A 21750-nucleotide genomic window follows, 5' to 3' on the forward strand; every position below is an offset into this window, starting at 1 on the left:
ATAAAAGGTAATCTGAAGTAATAAAGATAAAAATAAGAGGCATTTTTTTTATCCCTTAATATATCTAGACCTGGATCAGTAAATGCCAGATTATTTTTCAAATATTATTATAAAATATATAATATACAATTAATTTAATCCTTCAGAAAGGCACAGAAATTAAACAGGGTTCCTATCTGGGAAATTTACTGAAATGCTCTTTCTACAGCTTCAGTGGCCAAAAAACAGCATTGGAATGTGAGAAACTAATTTTGGTTTGTTTTAACGCCTCAGAATGTTACAGATTAATCAAGTGCTACTTAAAGTCTAGAATTCATTAACTCTGTATGTTTTGCTTTTCCCGTGACAGAGATTGTTACAGCATAAAGCGTCTTCAGTCACTCACCATGGCCAGGTTTACCATCCCCACTGTCCAGGTGCCCTCTTACCTGTTCTGCTTAGTGTGTTCAAGGCAGGCAGTGATATGTCCAGCAACATAAAAGTGCTAGTTTCCTGTTACGTCAGGTTCACACAAGACCATGCAGCAACCTGTTCCGGCTGTTTGTTACCTCAGTGATTTGCTTAGGTGAAGCGGACTCTTACAGTCACTGCAGCTAAACACACTCACACATGCACAAACAGAACTTATTTGTTTATACACGTTCACTAAAGAGAAAAAGCAGTGTATATACTACATATTTGATAAGCTTCTTGTTAACAAATCTAAAAGGTAAGCTGTATGATCAACAAATTTAAGGGCCACAAGGACACGTAAGACTTACATACTGAATAAAGGTACCCAAGTCCTAACTAATCCCAAGTGCTCCTAATCTCTGAAAGACATACCTCATCAGTGTAGACTGGCCAGATTTTTCTTCCAAGAACAAGCAAAATAAGTCAGTGATACAGTGGTGTGAACATATCATTATGTATGAGTGTATATTTTCACTAAACTAAAATCAGTGTAAATATACAAGCAAACTGTAGTAGCATACATACATATGTTTGTGAGTGGTTGTTTTTTTTTAATTTTTTGCTTTATGTGGAGTGGCTGAGTTTATGGCATTTGTCGAACATATTGAGGTTTGTGGTGAAAAGGGAAACAAAATGAAAACTATTGAGTAAACAGCAGGGCCCATTTGATGTGATTATGAAAGATGTTTCTTTATTCTGATTTCTCTTTTGCAATCGAAAAACAGTAGCAGGGGGCTGCAAGCAGAGTTCATCACAGGTTGTCAATCACTGTCACTCAACATTTGCAGGGAAGATGTCTTTATTCAAGGACAGCTGGGCAAATCAGAGACACAGATTTGCAGTTAGTAGCCTGTCCAGCCAACAGTAAACAAGGACAGGGCAGACAAACCAGCCTCTCACATGAAAATATAATGGACTCCACTGACCTGACTGCCCTCCATTCAGCTTCAATCCCAGTTGCATAAAAGCTTCATTGCCCACTTTCAATTTCCTCTGATTACCTACATGATGTAGATAAGAAAATGAACCTCACTTATACTCAGTGATCACACACAGGAAATTAACTGGACAAGTTGTTTAGAATTAAAGGAGTAATTTTGAGATAAATAGAGTATCTTACTGAGGAAGAAGAGGCTAGAAAGGGGTTTTGTTTGCCCATTTGTTTTAAGTAGGGATTTTACTATTTTACTAGCTCTCTCTGCAGATCCTGGGTTTGCTGCTTTCCTAATCAATCTAAATAAAAAATCTCCTTTGTAAGTATCCTGAAACACACAGAATAAAATACCTGAAGGAAGTGAGAGCTAAGTAAAGCGGTGAAGCAAACACACCACATTCTAAAGAACTCAGAAAAATTGTGAACTAGAATGCCAGGAATAAATGATCATGGTTTTCACAAAAGGGTCTGGTGGAACAATTGAGGGTTAAACAGCAGTGTCTTCCACAAGTCTTTATTTTAAATGAATCATAATCAAACCATGAAAAATTAAATTTGAAATGCTGATAATGTTTTTATATATTCTAATTGATCTAAAAATCAGTATTTTTGTTTCATTCTTGTGGTTCACAGCATTTAAGTTTTAATTAGAAAATACTGTAGGATTTCAGAGTGCTGTAGCTATCCATAACACTTCTTCTTCAGAAAAGTTGCAGCAAGTGCATAATATAAATGGTTCTTTCTCTTCCCTGTCTCTTCGTTGTATTTTGAGTTAGTTCACTGAAGAACACTAAAAAGAGCATCCTTCCTTAACACACACTGATATGCTTTTGTGAACGTTTAATTAATGTAAATTTAAAAGAAACCTAGTTGGAGATTGGAGACTAAAACCTGCAGTATCAAACCTGTAGTTCAAGAGAATATAGTTTCTGAATATTTTATCTTTAATTTGGCTGTGTCTTGTATTGACAATATTGTCTTTCAAAGAATCAATATTTTCTGTAACACAGTTACATAATAATTGTATGATTACTTGGATAAAATGACTGTGCCCCTACTAGTAAAGCATCAGTTAAAAAAATAATAATAACCTATTTCTTTGAAAAATATTTAAGAATCATATTTTTAAAGTGAGTTAATTAAATGTCATTTTAGGTAGGAAAGTATTTTTACATAATTGTAAACAAAGGTTTATAACTGAAAACTGTAGAACAAAACTCAAATAATTGAATCTTAAGCCTCAGTTAACATTCTATATAGTATCACATATGGGGATTATTATTATAGTAATAATGCCTGACGTTCATACAGAGTCTTACAGCTTTTAAGTGGTTTTGTAAACACTGTCACATTGAATCTTCACACCAAGTCCCAACTTAAGATAAGGAATTTGGGACTTAGGGAGGTTCAGTTACTCTCAGAAGGTCACATAGCTTGTAAAGGGCAGAGCTGAAAATCCACCTGTTATATCAATTCCCAGACCCAGTGTTCTCTCTACCACCTCACACCGTGCATACCACCCTCATGATCTGTAACATTTCTTAGGGGATGAATTACTTCCTACATTCTTTGGATTCCCCTTCAATTCAAACACTGGAAACAGAAAACAAGGGACCCTCAAAGGAAGTAATACCTTTTGATGAGACTTCATTTAATTATGGATTATTTTTAATTACAGAAACTATTATTGATTTGATATTTTTAAACATAAATCAAATGTCACCTCTTTGAAGATCTCACAAACATTGCCTTTGTAAAATTTAATAATGAAAAAGACATTACTAATCAAAGTGAAGTGAAGTGAAAGTCACTCAGCCATGTCTGACTCTTAGTGACCCCATGTAGCCTGCCATGCTCCTCCATCCATGGAACTCTCCAGGCCAGAATACTGGAGTGGGTAGCATATTCCTTTATCCAGGGGATCTTCCCAACCCAGGGATCGAATCCAGATCTCCTGCACTGCAAGCAGATTCTTTACTGTCTGAGCTATCAGGGAAGCCCAAAAATACTTGAATGGTAACCTATCCCTTCTCCAGGGGATCCTCCTGACCCAGGAATTGAACCAGGATCTCCTGCAATGCAGGCGGATTCATTACTAGCTGAGCAACCAGGGAATCCCACAGCCACAAAATTGTGTCCAACGTTTTTTGCAACCCCATGGACTGTAGCCCACCAGATTTCTTTGACCATGGGATTTCCCAAGCAAGAATACTGGAGTGAGTTGCCGTTTCCTCCTCCAAGGGATCTTCCCGACCCAGGGAACCTGTGTCAAACCTGCGTCTCCTGAATTGGCAGGCAGTTTCTTTACCACTGAGCCACTGGGGAAGCCCTAGTAATCAAGAGAATAATATTAAATAATAAAATCCATGCAAGTATTCTTAAGTGTTTTCCTGTAGTAAGAGGCTGTGTCCCTCTTTTTGAACTCAAGTTTGAACCTTATCCTATCACTTTTCCCTTTTTTACCTAAAAAAAATTTTCTTTTTACTGTCTTTCAGCTCAGTCACAACCTCCTCAAAGATACCTTCCCTCTGACCTACAGTTATTATTTGTACCCCTCCCTTACTTGTCCAGTTGTCATTTCACATTTATTCATGCTCAATTTTGATTAAGGTTTAGCTCCCCCATTTGACTATGAGAGTACGGGATTGATCGTGTCTTTTTTTTCCCACCATTTGGTACCCAGCAATAATAAATGCTAAATAAATATTTGATAAACAGATGACTGAGACATTGTCCATTGTGTTTATCAAAGTATTTTTCATTTTTATTATTAAAATGTGTAGATTTTGCAAAGAAATTAAGGACCCCTTGGCTTAATTAACAAAGGAACTCTTTGATTGCTTTTATGCACCAGGAAAAGCCATCACTGAATTAAATTTTTCAGTAAGATTACCATCTGGATAATCTACATTAAAGATTTGATTGCTCCCCTAATCAACCTAGAAAGATTTCTCCACTGCAGAGCATTTTTTCCAACCTAAAATGTACTCAGCTGTTAGCAGACTCATCTGATACTGATACTGCTGGCAGTGAGCAAATTCACAATCCTGGTGAAGCAGGGGATTAAAGCAATAAATCGGGGGTAATTCAAGCAGAATTGGCATGATTTGGAGAACAGTGGAGTCACATCTTACATACACTTTAGATTCTAAAGTAAGCAAATACATTAAGAAGCACTAATTATAAAAGTTACCTGAAAATAACCCGAAAAGTAGAATAAGCATAATTTTGAGTAGTCAGTCTTGTTCAGACATGCCAATTATCAGTGACTTCGATACCACTGGTTTTCCCTCTAGTATTAGAGCAGATCATTGTTTCTTTGGCACCAAATGAAGTAGTTGCTTGCATTTGGAAGTCATGCTTTATGAAAAAATGTGCATCTTTGGATAATAGAATCATACATCACACTCTCAGAAGTATTTGCGAACTAAGACTGGGAAATGCCTAGTTTATATTGTTGCCTGCTAATCAATCAATTGATATCTAATCTATCTGTTTCCCTCTCTCTCTGTCTCTCTCCCTCTCTCTCACACACACACAGAGTGTGGGGAAGAGGGGTATGTAATGTATATAATAAAATGTGAACAGGATTGTACAGAAGTAAGTGGATTACTTAGATAATACTATTAATTAATGCTTTTAGCCAAACCCTTACTTTCCATATAATTTGATTTTAATTTAACTTTTCATGTAATTTATAAGTCTAAACCTGTTTCCTACATATCTGAAACCTGGAGGACCAATACAGTTGTCAGTATTAAAATAGTTATTCAATTTTCTTTTGGTAAAAGATCAGTTGTTGTTCAGCCGCTCAGTTATGTCTGACTCTTTGTGACCCCATGGACTGCAGCATGCCAGGCTTCCCTGTCCTTCACCATCTCCCAGAGCTTGCTTAACCTCATGTCCATTGAGTCGGTGATGCCAATGGATCAGAGGTGGTTGTATTTTTTGAACAATATAAAGAAATCTAAATATAAATAAATTTTAAATTGTGAAACAGATTTAAAGCTGATTTCTTCTCCTTCCACCTCCACCCAACTATCTGGATTGTAGTCCTTTCTTTAAGTGTATTTTGCACGCTTAACAGAAAGCTCCTGCTCACTGAGTGTTCCTAGCCTCTCTGTTATTAATAGCATCATCATTCTCCTCATCCCTGGGGCTCAAACCTTAGACCCTTCCTTATCTGTTTTTATGGATCTGCTCATATTATTTTCTGTGCCTGGAATGCAAGGAATCTCCCTCTCTCCTCTTCTGCAAATTATTCTAAGCCTCAAATGAACACTATCTCTTTTGGGAAACTTTCCAACACATCCAATTCACTTCAGTCCTCTTCTCTGAATAGCAGTATTTTATTCTGCACTTAAAATAAGTACTTATATAAATTGTTTTCACTGATACCACTTTATTTTTTTGAAATAAAAGGTCATGTTTTAGATTTCTGAACCATCTTCTTCCTTATCTGCTGTTGCATTTTCTTTAAGCCATTTGGCAAGGCTGAGATGGACAGGCATTGATGGGGATTTGAATGGAGCCCAGATACTAGGTTGAGATATGTCAGTCATCAGGTGACAATGTATCAGCCCTGAGATTCACCTGAAATCAAAAATAATAGCCCTTCCCTGTATAACTGGTCCTTCTTTGGCAGATGACTTCAGAGAGAAAAGGAAAAAGTTGAAATGACATATAAAAAGAAATCCAAGATGACTCATAGGGGCAAAACATTATTAACTGCTAACATGTCAGTATACACTTCTTACATAAAGCAGCACAAACTGGTGAAGACAATGTTCAAAATAGTGTAAAGAAGCTGTGATGTTTTTGACTTACAAAACAAACTAAGACAAGAGACATAATTCATGAGAAAATGTCATGATTATTTTAATATTTCTATTAAATGTCCTGGTTCCAGGAACACTATTCACGTCTCTGTTCATCTAGGTACCATCTGCTCATCTTCAGTATCAGCCTATCTGCCTTTTCCTTCAAGAAACCTTTATGACCATCGTAACTTGGTCAGGTTTCTTTGCTAAATTCTCATGCCCTTTTACATATTTTTCCTTTGTGGAATTTTTCATCATATCACAGTTGCATTTATGTGGCTGAATAATGTCTGTCTCCCTCATAAGGTGGATATTCAACAAATATTTGTTACTGTTTTCTATTTGTTGCCCTTGTTCTATGTTCCTGTTTTTGTCTTCTTCTTTCTCTGTCTTTTGTTGTCTTATTTGAACATTTTATATGATTTCATTTTCTGCTCTCTTAGCATATCAGTTTTATACATACATACATACATACATATATATATATATATATATATATACACACACATAGTGGGGTTTTTTTTTTGCTTTTTTTAGTGGTTACCCTAGAGTTTATTGTACATTTACAAATAATTGAATTCCACTTTCAAGTAGCAGCATACACTAGCGGGTAATGTAAGTATAATAACAAAATAGTCATAATTCCTTCCATTTCTTGTTTCATTGCTGTTATTCGTGTCACTTATGTACAAGTCATATACATAAGCATAAGACATATGCATAAGCATACATGATTGAATACATTGTTATTATTTTGAGCTAAGTGTTGCCTGTTAGATCAATTAACAATAAGAAAAATGAAAGTTTTTATTTTTGCCTTCACTTATTCCTTCTTCAGTGTTCTTCTTTTCTTTATACAGTACCAAATTTCGGACCTATATTATTTTCTTCCTCTGCAGAGAACTTATATTTCTTGCAAGGCCAGTCTACTGGTCTGTTGCCAACAAATTAACTCAGTGTTTGTTTGTCTGAGAAAGTTGTATTTCTCTATCCCTTTTGAGGGAAAATTTCACAGGGTATAGAACTCTAGGTTGGTGGAATTTTTTTCTCAACACTTTAAATATTTCATGCCACTTTCCTCTTGCTTGCATGGTTTCTGAGGTGAGTAATTCAGAGGTAACACTTACCTTTGTTCCTGTATAGGTAACATGATTTTTTTCCCTGTGGATTGGTGTCTGACATTAATGGGGAGGGGGAAGGATTTTCAATCATTATTGTTTCAGCTGTTTCTTCTCTTACTTTCTCTCTTCTCCTTCTGGTATTCCCATTATATATATGTTACATCTTTTGTCATTGTCCCACAGTCCTTGGATATCAACTTGTATCTCTGTCAGTCTTTTTTCTCTTTGCTTTTCAGTTTTCAGAGGTATGATTGTTATATCCTCTAGCTCAAAAATTCTTTCCTCAGCCACATCCAGTCTACCAATAAATTCACCAAAAGCATTCTTCATTTCTGTTAGCGTTTTTGTGTTTAGCATTTCTTTTTGGCTCTTTTCTAGGATTTCCATCTCTCTGCTTCTATTATTCATCTATTCTTGTGTGTTTAGTCACATCCAACTCTTTGCAACCCCAGGGACTATAGCCTGCCAGGCTCCTCTGTCCATGGGATTTCCCAGGCAAGAATACTGAAGTGGGTTTCCTTCTCCAGGGGATCTTCCTGACCCAGGGATCAAACCCACATCTCCTGCATTGCAGGCGGGTTCTTTACCACTGAGCCACCAGGGAAGCCTTCATCTGTTTTTATATGCTGTCTATTTTATCTGTCAGAGCTCTTAGCATATAAATCATTATAAATCATAGTTGTTTTATATTCCTGCTCTGATAATTCTAACATCCCTGCCATGTCTGTTTCTGATGATGGCTCTATTTCTTCAAACTGTGTTTTTAGCCTTTTGGTATACCTTTTTTCTTGATAGCTGGACATAGCATATTGGGTAAAAAGAGCTGCAGTAAATAGGCCTTTTGTAACGATGAGGTGGGGCACAGAGGTGTAGGGGGAATATCCTCTGGTCCAGTGATCAGGCCCCATGTCCATCGTGACTCTAAACTGTGAATTTCACATCTGTTTCTCAGTTTTTTTCTACCCTCCCACCTTTGGTGGGATAAGATGGCTAGCATGGGCTAGAGTGGGATATTTCCATTCTTTCATGTGCAAAGCTGGAACTGGTTACAGTTGGGTATTTCCCTTATCCAGGTCAGATAGGTTCTGATAATATCCCAGCGGGTTAGGCTCTGGTTAACTAGTTTCTCCTGAGAGCTGGCCTTGCTAAGAAGGACAGAGTGCTCTGGCGTATTTCAAAATGGTTCTTTTCCCCTCCCCTTGCTAGAAGTCCAAGGGGATTTTTCTCTGGTATTGACTGTAGGAATCTGGTTGGGCTCCTGAAGGTAAATCTCATAGTATTGTCAGGCCCCTACAACTTAGTTGCCATGGAGCTTTTAGCTCTTGGAGTTTCCCACACTGAATCTCCCACAGTTCATCAGTTACAGTTCAGGTTTTCTTACCTTCACTTATTCCTGTGACGTTTTCTGCCTATGAGTCTCTGCTCTTCTTAGCCGTGACTCCCTGAATTTTCCAGTCTTGGGGGCAGCAGTTTGTCCTGTGTCCTCCCTTCTCATATGGATCTAAGACCATATGTTGTTGGTTTTTTCAACTTCTTCTGCTCTTTTTTTTTTTTAACTGATGTATAGTTGATATACAATGTTGTGTTAGTTTCTGCTGTATAGCAAAATATTAGCCTGTTCAGCTTTTTACTTGTTAGGATGGAGTAGTGGCTTCTATGCTCCTTGCATGTGGAACTGGAAACCCCCAAATATGAACAATTTTATTTTAAAATAATTTATCATAGTAAGTCTTAAGTTAACGATCCTGGTCTTCACCATTTATCCTATCCTCATCCACCTTTCTCCCAGCCCTGCCTATTTCTTCTACTCATCCTAAGTCCCCAAACTGACTATCCCTTTAATACCCTGTACTTACCATATCATAGCATCATTTCCACTTTGTAGAACTTGTTTTTTCCTGATGAACTCTCAGTTGCTGATTTACTGCTGTGGGCCCACTGTCAAGCATGGTGTTTGATTCTCACTAGGATCTGTACTACTTTTTTTGACTGTATAAATAAGATCATATATGAGTTTCAGATATATTATAAATTACTAGCTTTTGCTTAATATTAATAGTGTGTGTGTGTTAGTCACTCAGTCATGTCCAACTCTGTGACCCCATGGACTGTACTGCCCGCCAGGCTCTTCTGTCCATGGGATTTTTCAGGCAAGGATACTGGAGTGGGTTGCCATTTCCTTCTCCAGGGGTTCTTCCCGACCCAGGGATCGAACCCAGGTCTTCTGCATTGCAGTCAGATGCTTTACCGTCTGAGCTACTAGGGAAGCCCAATATTATTAGTAGTCTTGAACAAAGCAGAATTTTAAGGGATATGGTTATCTTAAGGTTTTTCTAAAGCATGTTTTAAATGTTAGTAATTAAAGCTAAGTACAGTAACTATTATACTTTTGGTCCAGTACATTAATATATGTATCTATGTGAATTCGTATGTTTTTTCAGGATGCAGAAGAATATACTGATTTGCCAGTAAGACACAATGAAGATCATATGAATAGTGAACTGGCGAAATGTCTTCCCTTGGAATCAAATCCTCATTCATTTGACAGCCCTCACACCAAAGCACATCTCCTCCTGCAGGCACATCTCAGCCGAACCATGCTGCCCTGCCCAGATTATGACACTGATACCAAGACAGTGCTGGACCAAGCTCTCCGAGTATGCCAGGTATGAAAGTCATTTCTAATTACCTACATTTCCTCTGATTCTTTCTGGATTTTTTCTTTTTTTTTTTCCCCCTGTTGTAGAAGAAAATATACTTGTGTTTAAACACTTTTATTATAGCATTACTGAGAAAAACCTAGTGAATCAAATCAAGAATTTTTGAAGGAAAATAAAATGTAAAGGCAATAAGGTGATAGTTTCAACCATCCACTCAATTGAAATTTATTGAAGGTAAACTGAGTACCAGGTATTTTTCTAGGTTCTGAGCATATAGCAGTGAACAGGACAGAAGAGACCCTGCTGTAATGGGCTTTCACTGGAAATGTAAAAGACAGACAATTAAAAATATAAGTCAAGTGGCAATCACTGCTATGTTAAAATAGTAGCAAAGTATAATAAAGGAAATGTGGAGAAAGATGGAGGGTGCCATTTTGCCTATGAAGTCATTTAAGAAACAAAGGGAAGGGGGTGAGCCATGGGTTATCTATTTAGAATAGATTCTAAACACTAAGAAGAGCTAGTGCCAGAATACATGTAGGAACTAAGTATATTCAAGAAAAATGAAGGAGGCCATTGTAAAAAAGTTGAAAAGGAGTGGTTTGAAATGAGATCAGAGAGGGTGAGAATGAAGACTATAGAGAAAATTGGGTCAGGTCATGTAGGGAGATCGTAAACCATGGTAGGGATTTTGGTTTTACTTTGAATGAGAGCGAAGCTGTAGAATAGTGGTTCACTAATGGTTATGGTGATTATATTGACATCTATGAATATTTGCCATGTTAATTAAAACAGAAATTCTCAAATATTACTTCATTTCAAAATAACAGTTATAAACCCATTATATGATAATGATTTTTCATAAGAAATAACTATTTTTGAAAACAATTAATGAGAAGTACAATATTGTTTTACATTTTTGCAAATATCTTTCATATCTCACTTACTAGAAATCAGCTCAATTCATTTATCATCTTTTACAAGCAGTCTATTACAATATGGTATTTTAATTGAAGTATCTGGAGGAAATCCAGCCTCAGAGAGATACGTAGTTTAAAGAAGAAAGAGTATTTGTATAGCCTTTTCAGAAAAGTGTAGATATTCTCTGATTCTGTACAAAACCTTGACATGTGATATTCCATAGTTAGTTGCCGTGTGGAATCGGAAATCGTTATCTATGAACTTTATAGCTTGAACGCTATAAGGCTAGGCAAAAAATGATGGTGGCTGGACCAAGCTGGTGTGGGTAAGACTGGTGAAAAGTAGTTGGATCCTGTATATTTTTTAAGGAGAATCTGTTAATGAATTGAACAAGGGTTTTTAGGCAAAGCATGGAGCCAAAGATGATTCCAGAGCTTTTCCCTAGAGCCACTAGAAGGCTGGAGTTGCCATTTCCTGGGAGAAAACTGTGAGAGGAGCAGTGTGGGCAAAGCACACTTGAAGGATTGAGCTTATAAGAAGCTTTGATTTTCTACTTTATGCCTTTTGGGACATTTCTATAGCAAAAACAAGTTTTAAGGTTTTCAAGAGACTTATGGTGTTTTTAGGGCTTCCCTAGCAGTGCCTCAGATAGTAAAGAATCTGCCTGCCTGAAATGTGGGAAAATTAGGTTTGATCCCTGGGTTGGGAAGATCCCTTGGAGAAAGGAATGGCAACCCACTCCAGTATTCTTGGGGCTGTCCTAGTGATTCAGATGGTTAAGAATCTGCCTACAATGGGGGAGAAATGGATTCTATCCCTGAGTCCAGAAGAGCCCCTAAAGAAGGGAATGGCTACCCACTCCAGTATTCTTACCTGGAGAATTCTATGGATAGAGAAGCCTGGTGGGCTACAGTCAGTCCATGAGATTGCAAAGAGTCGGACACAACTGAGCAAGTAACACTTTGACTTTCACATGGTGTTTTTAAAGGTAGAGTAAATGAGTCTGAAGATTTATGTGTGAGTGAGTGAGTGAGTGAGTGAGTGAGTGAAGTCACTCAGTTGTGTCTGACTCTTTGTGACCCCATGGACTGTAGCCTGCCAGGCTCCTCCATCCATGGGATTTTCCAGGCAAGAATATTAGAGTGGGTTGCCATTTCCTTCTCCAGAGGATCTTCCCAACCCAGGGATCAAACCTGGGTTTCCCACATTGTAGGCAGACGCTTTACCATCTGAGCCATCAGAGAAGTCCTAGATTTATGTATAGTCATTTACAAAATTAAAGACTTAAGAGAGAACCTAGACATCTTTCAGGTTATAGAACACTGCAGAATATTACAGTTCCTCTTATTAATTCTGCATCTGTATAGAATTATCTACATAAATATGTGAATGTATATATCTAATGAGAGAAGATCCAGAATTGTATCTACCAAACGGTTAACAGTAGCCATCTCTGTGTCACAGCATTTGGGGTAATTTTTAATTTATTTTCTATGCTCTTCTAAAATGTTTGAATGTTTTCAAATGAGCTTCTAACGATTTTATTATCGAGAGAAAAAATACTTAATTTTATTATTTAAAAGAATAGAGCTGTTTTAGATAATATTCACAAACTATCAGGAATTAGAAGAGAAGTAAGGCTATAATACACAAGTAAATTTTTTTAACCCTTTTTTGTAGCTAACATATGGTTTATCTCTCTAGGAAGATGATTTGCCACTGTTTATTAGTCACACTTTATCAATGAAGGTTAAAAGTTCCTAAAGTTTTAGCTGTGGCCGCCGATACTCATTTGTTTCCTGTAGCCATTTTTTCTCCTCCTCAAACACTGACCTATTAATGAACTCAGGGTCAGGAAGAGTTGGAGAGACATTACAGGAGAAATTAAATTTTTGTACTTTTAGGTATACTTACAGGTGTATATATTTACATCATGTATAAAAGTTATAATGTATTATCAACTCATTCATAGTTTCTTTTTCACCACTCAGTCAATAATGATTCAAAAGCTATATAATAATAGAAATTAGTGATTTTACAAGGAGTCTATTTATAAATTTACTCTAAGGAAAAGATTCAGTCAGGTACTTTTAGCCTCTACTTAAATATTCTTATATACAGTTTCTTGGATATTTATATTTCTTAAAAATTTTTTGCTCCATCTAAATAACATCTAAAGAGAAATAGTCCTTAACTATAAAAGTAACACATGTCACTGTAGAAAATTTGGAAAAGCAATGTATTAAATTTAAAGTCATTCGTGGTAGTTATATCTTCACCACTATGAATATGAGGCTCCTTTTTGTTGATGAATTAAAACATTTTTAATTCAAAAAGTGTTTTTAATTTTTTTTCATTTTGAAGTAACTTCAGACATAAAAAGTTTGTAAAACATAATACAATAAAATTTCCATGTGTCTTGCACTGGGCTTCCCCTAATGTTAGCATCTTGCCTCAGTGCTGATCCTGTTAACTCATCTACAGACCTCATTCCAATTCTGTCCATTTGGATTTTATCCCACTAATGCCTTTCTCTGTTCCAGGATCCAGTCCAGGATCCCACAGAGCACTCAGTTGTCACGTCCCCTTCAGTCTCCTTGACGTTCGGGACATTGGCACGTGTGAGGGGCACTGGCCAGGTGTCTTACAGAGCTGTCCCTCAGTTTGGGCTTGCCTGATATTTCCTCATAATCGCATTGAAGTTACACACTACTGGTTAAGAATGCCATAGAAGTGATGTTTTGTCCTCTCAGTATATCATCTCAGGAGGCTTGTGACATGGATGTGTTATTACCAGAGATGTTGACTTTGTCCACTTGAGGTAGCATCTGCCAGGCTTCTCCACTGTAAAGTGATGTCTTTTTTCCCTTTTGTAACTAAGATGTTATGGTAAGAAACTTTGAGACTATGCAGTTATCCTGTTTCTCATCAAATTTTCCTACATTATTTTCATCACTCATTGGAGGCTTTCACCTGAAACAATTATTACTACTGTGATCTTTTTCTGTCATTCCCAGAATTTCCATTCTCCTCCATTTATTTATTTATATAAGTATAGGCTCACAAGTATTTAGAGAGTGATTTTATACATGCTCATTGACTTCATTGCTACCTGGGAGTCGTTACCTCTAAGCCCCCTCAGTGGGAAAAGCTAGGAAATATAAGTATGTATACATAGACATCTGTATCTGTTTGTTTATCTACTTGTGTGTGTGTGCATGTTTGGATATGTATAAAACATTTGTATTCATAAAACCATAAGTTCATTCCAATACCTCCAATTCGTTTAATACCAAGAGTTCATTTTAGTCTTCCCCTTTTTAAAAATATCTTTTCTCTACCCATGAGAAACTTGGCTCTCACTAATCAAAATTTGTTTACTTAATTCCTCCATCCTAGCCTACTCCTGATATAGCTTTAGAATGACTAACCCTTATTCCCACCAAAAAACAAGTTTACTAACTAGAGTAAATATCTGTGTATAGTTCTTTTTTGTCTTTGAAGGCTCAGAGGCTCTTTTTCTTTGCACATTTACTCTCTTTCTTCCTTTGCAAATTTTTATCATGTTATTTTCTAACCTTTTTAACTTAATAATTTACAACATCAAGTATTCTTCTCAAGTATGATTTCTAATGGTCACATTATATTTTTTCATAAGAAGGTCACAGTTTGTTTCATTAATTCCTATTGTCGGGCATTGTGTGTGCAATTTTCCATTAGTATAAATTACAAACATTAGTTATGTTTATGGGCTTTCCTTGTGGCTCAGCTGGTAAAGAATCCGCCCGCAATGTGGGAGACCTGGGTTCGATCCCTGGGTTGGGAAGATCCCCTGGAAAAGGGAAAGGCTACCCACTCCAGTATTCTGACCTAGAGAATTCCAGGGACTGTATAGTCCATGAGGTCACAAAGAGTCAGACATGACTGAGCGACTTTCACTTACACCTACGCTTAGTTATGTTTATAAATGTAGATTTGGCTTTTTGGAAGCCACCTAAAAAGAAACTTAACTGTAAAGAAATGGCAACCAGCTTTATATCCTAAATCCTCTCATTCCTACAATTTTTTTGTAAGATTATGATAAAAGTAAACAAGCCAGGAAGAGGAAATATTAGGGTTGCTAATGGAAAATTTGAGGGTAAGTCATAACTTGATAATTTTCCATGACAGAGTGACAGTTTTCATTATTGTACACTATTGTTCTCATTTGATACATTGATACCATTGGCCTGGAAAGCATTGGTTCAAGCAGTTTTCCAACCTGAAGCCCTGCTAGCTGATTGAAAATTATACTGCCTTCATGGGACATCAGCATGACCTTGTGTTCTGAGTATGGGATTTGGTACCACCATCTTACTGTAAATTCAGCTCTGCTCCTGTTTTGGTATAAAGGCCTTAGACAAGTCACTGAACCCCTGTTGTCTGAATAAAAAATAAAATCTTGCAACAGTGGGACATTAGTTAATATTTATAAAATAAACAATGATTTGAGGACTCGAGGAACTAGGTCTGTCTTAGTCTCCTCATTCTTAGTAGTACTTGTACTTCCTTGCTTTTTCATAGTCATTTAACTCTAAATTTTGTTATTTCCTTTAATTTATAGAAATATACCTTTTACATGAGCTATCATTTAGGTTATGGAAATTGTAGTCTTGACTACCTGTGTCCTGGGGAATCTTTTACAAAGAAAAACATAATTGTTGTAGTCATGTTCGCTCTGGCTCGAAGTCAGAATGCACAATACAGCCTACCTTTGCTTCTTGTACCCATTTGAAATTATGTATCAAGGTCATTTGTGGGTTTAAGGTGTTTTTGTCATGGTTCCTTTTAATATTTTACTGTTAATAGCATTTCCATTTGCATCCTACCCAACAAAAATGAGTAAAACTTTATGTACATATCTCAAGTTTTAAACCTGCTTGAAATATACTAGTTTATAAACTGAGCAATTGTAAAATTATTCTTGCCAGTAGTCTTTGAGATCCTCTTCTTGATTATATTAACTCTAAAATATATTTATAAAATGTAGTAAATGATGTGACATACTTTGTGTGCCACATATACCCAGGAAAAACTTAATGTTAGCTTTTATAGGAAAATTAAATATCAAAAATTAAAGTGATTTGCCTAAATTTTTCAAATTTGATGACCAAGTCAGAACTATTGAAAAGTTTCAGGTGTCTTGATTAATGCTACATTGTTTTTTGTTTGGTTTTTCTTTTATCAAGGGAAAAAAGAAACTGGTTTTCAAAGAAGTTAAATAATTTAGCTAAAAGGTGATCTCTTGAGGCAGTCCATGCTGAAACCAAATGGAAATACCAGGACTTTAAATCCTGCTCTAATAGCTGTGATCTTTTCTAAGAAGTGCCATAAGTCCTTATGTTAAAATCATCTTCATTTCAATGAAAAATAATTAAATACAATACTGAGCCAAATAGTATCAGAGCACATGATTTATCTTAGCCACTCCCACTACCTCTTGTATGGTATTTATGGCAAAACTTACCAGTAATTGGACACTTTCAGATGTTTAAGGGAAAAGGGGAAACCATGGCACGAGGAGCTGACTAAGTGAGCTGAGGACCAAAGGGCTATGTGTGATTCAGTGTGATTGTGCTGTCAGTTTGCTGGGTTAATGTGGAAAAGTTGCTTTCAGATAAAGAGAGGCCAAATTTACCCTTAAGCCAATGCTATCTACTCTGCAGCTTAAGTTTAATAGATCAAAATATCTGTGTGCGTTTTAAGATTTATTGTAAAGGACTTTGGCAATAATGGGCTTTCCTGATAGCTCAGTTGGTAAAGAATCCACCTGCAATGCAGGAGACCCCAGTTTGATTCCTAGGAGGCCCCAGTTTGATTCCTGGGTCGGGAAGATCCACTGGACAAGGGATAGGCGACCCACTCCAGTATTCTTGGGCTTCCCTTGTGGCTCAGCTAGTAAAGAATCTGCCTGTAGTGCGGGAGAACTGGGTTCAATCCTTGGGTTAGAAAGATCCCCTGAAGAACGGAAAGGCTACCCACTCCAGTATTCTGGCCTGGAGAATTCCATGGACTGTATAGTCCATGGGGTCGCAAAGAGTTGGACATGACTGAGCGACTTTCACTCACTTTAACAATGATACTCTTAACCACTGCAACATACATCTCATGAAAGGAGAACACACACACACACAAGCAGAACTATGAGAGTGTAGATTGATTGGAAAGATCTCTGGAAACCTATACTTCCAAATTGAAATTGGAATTAATGTGTTAAATACTAAATTCAACCAGAATATTTGGAGAACTGCATATCATCCCTGCACCCCTACACCAAAAAACTTCTATTTAATGATGGTCCCTGAGGCAGGCTATCATTAATAGTGGTGCTGGTGAATGCTTGTTGAGAATTTTCTTTGTAGCAGGCTCTGTTCTACTTTGATTGCATAGACTTAATTTGCTGTAATAGTCCAATGAAATAATACAATTATTATCTTCATTTTACAGATGAAGACTAAATAACCTTCCCAAGATCATATTAGCAAAACAGTTTTCAACATAGGTTGTCTATATAATAAAACTTTATCTTACTGGATTCCCTTTGTCCTATAAAGATGGATCTAAGAATTGTACTCTTGGTCTAGTCTGGATTTATTTTAGATGTGAGAACTTCACAGGAATTTCTACTTTTTTTTTTAGACCAAGAATTCCCACTAGGCGTGAATAATATTTTTTAATTAATCCGTTCTTTTCAGAGTATACTCAAATCTCCTCCCTTTAATTACTCTAGTTCCCTTTCAACAGTCTGCCTATAATTACTTTAACCAGTTTCTAAGAGGGACTTGTTAATATGGCTGATATTTGTAATTGCTTTATTATATTATCTGCAGTGTCCAATTGATATGCTATTTGCCAGTTGATATGTTTTTTGTTTCAACAGCTTATGATCCTTCCCAAAGTTTTTATATTTTGCTTGGTTGCCCAATAAATTAGCCATTTGCTTCCTCAGATTCTCCACCAAAAATTACAATAATTGGAAGCAATGGGGGAAAGATTAGGTTGCTGATACAACCACAGGAAGAAAAGAGAATGTCATAATAAAGATACTCCTATAATATTAATAAATAGTGATACACACTATAAAATAACTGTGCTTAGATTGACTATTATAACACATACACAAACATTTTATGTTCCTCTTTTATTCTTTAAGGTTTGCTTTCTCTGCTTAGATTAGCTTCTTGGCTTCTTTCAGAGTAAACACCACTCCCCTGGAGGCAGCTTTTGTCCATGCACCTGGTCCTTTGTGAAAAGTTCAAATGTGTAGAATCAATAGGCAATCTCAGAGATTCCTTGTCCCAAGATACAGAGCTACCAATTCCCTTCAGAGGTAACAGACATCTCTTTACTGTTGGAGGAGAGTGTAAAGTTCTGTACTCTATATAACAAGGCACATGTTTATATAGATTGAATTCATCATGTTCCATTGTACTAATGGAAGTTGGCAAAAAGTAAACCAGGCTTTGAAAATGATTTAATAACAGGTGATTCAGTGCCTGCCTGAAAGAAAACATTTAGGGAGCTATGTTCTGATGGGTAAGTTTCCATTGTTTTGTAAATTCTTGCATCTAACTTTAATATAGGAGCTGTCATTTTACATCTTTTTCTTTAATGCCCAAGCTTATTTGAACAAGGAAGTTTCCAGCCTTTCTTCTCTTTCACATGAGATAACATGTAACTCATATACCATATGAGTGCTGCACTCAATATGCCAGCAATATACCAGCACCACTATTAATGATAGCCTGCCTCAGGGACCATCATTAAATAGCAATTTTTTGGTGTGGGGGTGCAGGGATGATATGCAGTTCTCCAAATATTCTGGTTGAATTTAGTATTTAACACATTAATTCCAATTTCAATTTGGAAGTATAGGTTTCCAGAGATCTTTCCAATCAATCTACACTCTCATAGTTCTGCTTGTGTGTGTGTGTTCTCCTTTCATGAGATGTATGTTGCAGTGGTTAAGAGTATCATTGTTAAAGTGAGTGAAAGTCACTCAGTCATGTCCAACTCTTTGCGACCCCATGAACTATACAGTCCATGGAATTCTCCAGGCCAGAATACTGGAGTGTGGGTAGCCTTTCCCTTCTCCAGCAAATATGCCAGCAAATTTGGAAAACTCAGCAGTGGCCACAGGACTGGAAAAGATCAGTTTTCATTCCAATCCCAAAGAAAGGCAATGCCAAAGAATGCTCAAACTACCGCACAATTGCACTCATCTCACACACTAGTAAAGTAATGCTCAAAATTCTCCAAGCCAGGCTTCAGCAATACGTGAACTGTGAAATTCCAGATGTTCAAGCTGGCTTTAGAAAAGGCAGAGGAACCAGAGATCAAATTGCCAACATCCGATGGATCATCGGAAAAGCAAGAGAGTTCCAGAAAAACATCTACTTCTGCTTTATTGACTATGCCAAAGCCTTTGACTGTGTGAGTGAAGTTGCTCAGTCGTTTCTGACTCTTTGCAACCCCATGGACTGTACCCTACCACGCTCCTCTGTCCATGAAATTCTCCAGGCAAGAGTACTGGAGTGGGTTGCTATTTCCTTCTCCAGAGGATCTTCCCGACCCAGGGATTGAACCTGGGTCCTCCCGCATTGTAGGCAGATGCTTTACCATCTGAGCTACCAGATGACTGTGTGGATCACAATAAACTGTGGAAAATTCTGAAAGAGATGGGCATACCAGACCACCTGACCTGCCTCTTGAGAAACCTGTATGCAGGTCAGGAAGCAACACTTAGAACTGGACATGGAACAACAGACTGGTTCCAAATAGGAAAAGGAGTACGTCAAGGCTGTATATTGTCACCCTGCTTATTTAACTTATATGCAGAGTACATCATGAGAAACGCTGGGCTGGAGGAAGCACAAGCTGAAATCGAGATTGCCAGCAGAAATATCAATAACCTCAGATATGCAGATGACACCACCCTTATGGCAGAAAGTGAAGAAGAACTAAAGAGCCTCTTGATGGAAGTGAAAGAGGAGAGTGAAAAAGTTGGCTTAAAGCTCAACATTCAGAAAACTAAGATCATGGCATCCGGTCCCATCACTTCATGGCAAATAGATGGGGAAACAGTGGAAACAGTGGCTGACTTTATTTTTAGGGGCTCCAAAATCACTGCAGATGGTGATTGCAGCCATGAAATTAAAAGATACTTATTCCTTGGAAGTAAAGTTATGACCAATCTAGACAGCATATTGAAAAGCAGAGACATTACTTTGTCAATAAAGGTCCATCTAGTCAAGGCTGTGGTTTTTCCAGTGGTCATGTATGGATGTGAGAGTTGGACTATAAAGAAAGCTGAGCGCCGAAGAATTGATGCTTTTGAGCGTGGTGTTGGAGAAGTCTCTTGAGAGTCCCTTGGACTGCAAGGAGATCCAACCAGTCCATCCTAAAGGAAATCAGTCCTGAATATTCATTGGAAGGACTGATGCTGAAGCTGAAACTCCAATCCTTTGGCCACCTGATGTGAAGAGCTGACTCATTGGAAAAGTCCCAGATGCTGGGAAAGATTGAGGGCAGGAGGAGAAGGGGACAATAGAGGATGAGATGGTTGGATGGCATCACCGACTCAATGGACATGGGTTTGGGTGGACTCCGGGAGTTGGTGATCGACAGGGAGGCCTGGCATGCTGCGTTTCGTGGGGTTGCAAAGAGTTGGACGCAACTGAGCAACTGAACTGAAAATATACCCTATACTTTAATAAGTTACATAAACAGAAAAAAGGAGGTAAATATGTGAATTGGTATGCTTTACTTCATTCAGAAAACCTTAAATTTGTGAAACTGAATCCCTGAAAGTTTATTAGTAAGATTGTTATTTAGTCCAAACTTCAGAACAGTAAGTTGACCTCTGTAACAATATCTGATAATGTGTATTACATTTCAAATAACTAGTATCACATTTTTATAACCCACAGCTATTCTGAAAACACATTGCATCTTCAATCTATTTTAATTGGTAAACTTAAGATATGAATGTATGCATCATTAGAGTCAGAATAGAAAAGAAAAGGATAAGGGAAGCAAAAGGAGATACAATGATATGAATATTTTTATTGACCTGAATATTTTAACTGAGAGATATCACAACTATAGCTGGGTCTATATTCCCATTAACAAACGATCCCCATTTGTAGTAGATTAAAAAGCTAGACTATTTGATGATACCAGGAGATAAAACTGCCATGAAGCAAGTCTAACGTAACCTTTGAAGAGTATTTACCTCTGGATGCACTCAGCACAGGCTGAGTGGACTGTGAATGTATTGAATGTCTGTGTCAATTAAATGAACAAGTTCTAGAATCAGAGTCAAATATAGTTAGCAGTGAATAGTCCAGGGTTACCGAGCTTAACCAAAGAAGTACTGCATCAAATCATTAATCCAAAACTTGTAAGAAATATTTTGATGTATCAAATCATAGGTTAACTCTCCTGTATATTCGTAATAGAATCCTTCCTTTCATATTTTTAAATGCTTATGATTATTATTAGATCAAATGAAAAGCTTATCTTTAAGTGAACAGTACAGCACAATAGACTTCAGAAAGCTTCCTTAAATAATTTTGAGAAAAAGATGGGTGATGATCAGTAAATAATTTTTAGACTTCCTAAACTGGATTATACATATTTAATAATATATAAAGAGTTAATTTCTGCAACTCAAGTCTTTGAAGGATCCTAAAATGAAAATTACACTATTAAGTTTTAATATATCTTTCATACTTATATGGGTATGTTTCAAGGAATATTAATACTATAAGTAAACATTTGGAGGATTTTGTATCATATCC

The 21750-nt window shown here is 36.9% G+C and overlaps 1 protein-coding gene and 1 long non-coding RNA gene across 7 annotated transcripts in view; one reads left to right on the top strand and one right to left on the bottom strand.

The window, feature by feature from the left end:
* Positions 1-21750, top strand: part of ASCC3 (activating signal cointegrator 1 complex subunit 3) — a 329002-nt gene that overhangs the window by 284100 nt on the left and 23152 nt on the right. For all 6 annotated transcript variants that reach the window (XR_014065459.1, XR_014065457.1, XM_081530206.1 and 3 more), the window contains one exon: positions 9770-9994. Coding sequence is in view for 4 of the 6 variants with exons in the window: in XM_081530206.1 (XP_081386332.1) it covers positions 9770-9994 (225 nt within the window). In the remaining 2 variants the exon portion in view is untranslated. The remainder of the gene's footprint in view (positions 1-9769; positions 9995-21750) is intronic.
* Positions 1128-11914, bottom strand: LOC145521548 (uncharacterized). Its single transcript, XR_014065462.1, has 5 exons — positions 11783-11914; positions 10018-10065; positions 9185-9317; positions 1380-3716; positions 1128-1266 (listed from the first exon to the last, which is right to left on the bottom strand). It is a non-coding gene; the product is annotated as an uncharacterized LOC145521548 (long non-coding RNA).

Source organism: Giraffa tippelskirchi, chromosome 9 (genome assembly GCF_054371585.1).
Source record: "Giraffa tippelskirchi isolate mGirTip1 chromosome 9, T2T-mGirTip1v1.2.pri, whole genome shotgun sequence".
Lineage (NCBI taxonomy): Eukaryota > Metazoa > Chordata > Mammalia > Artiodactyla > Giraffidae > Giraffa > Giraffa tippelskirchi.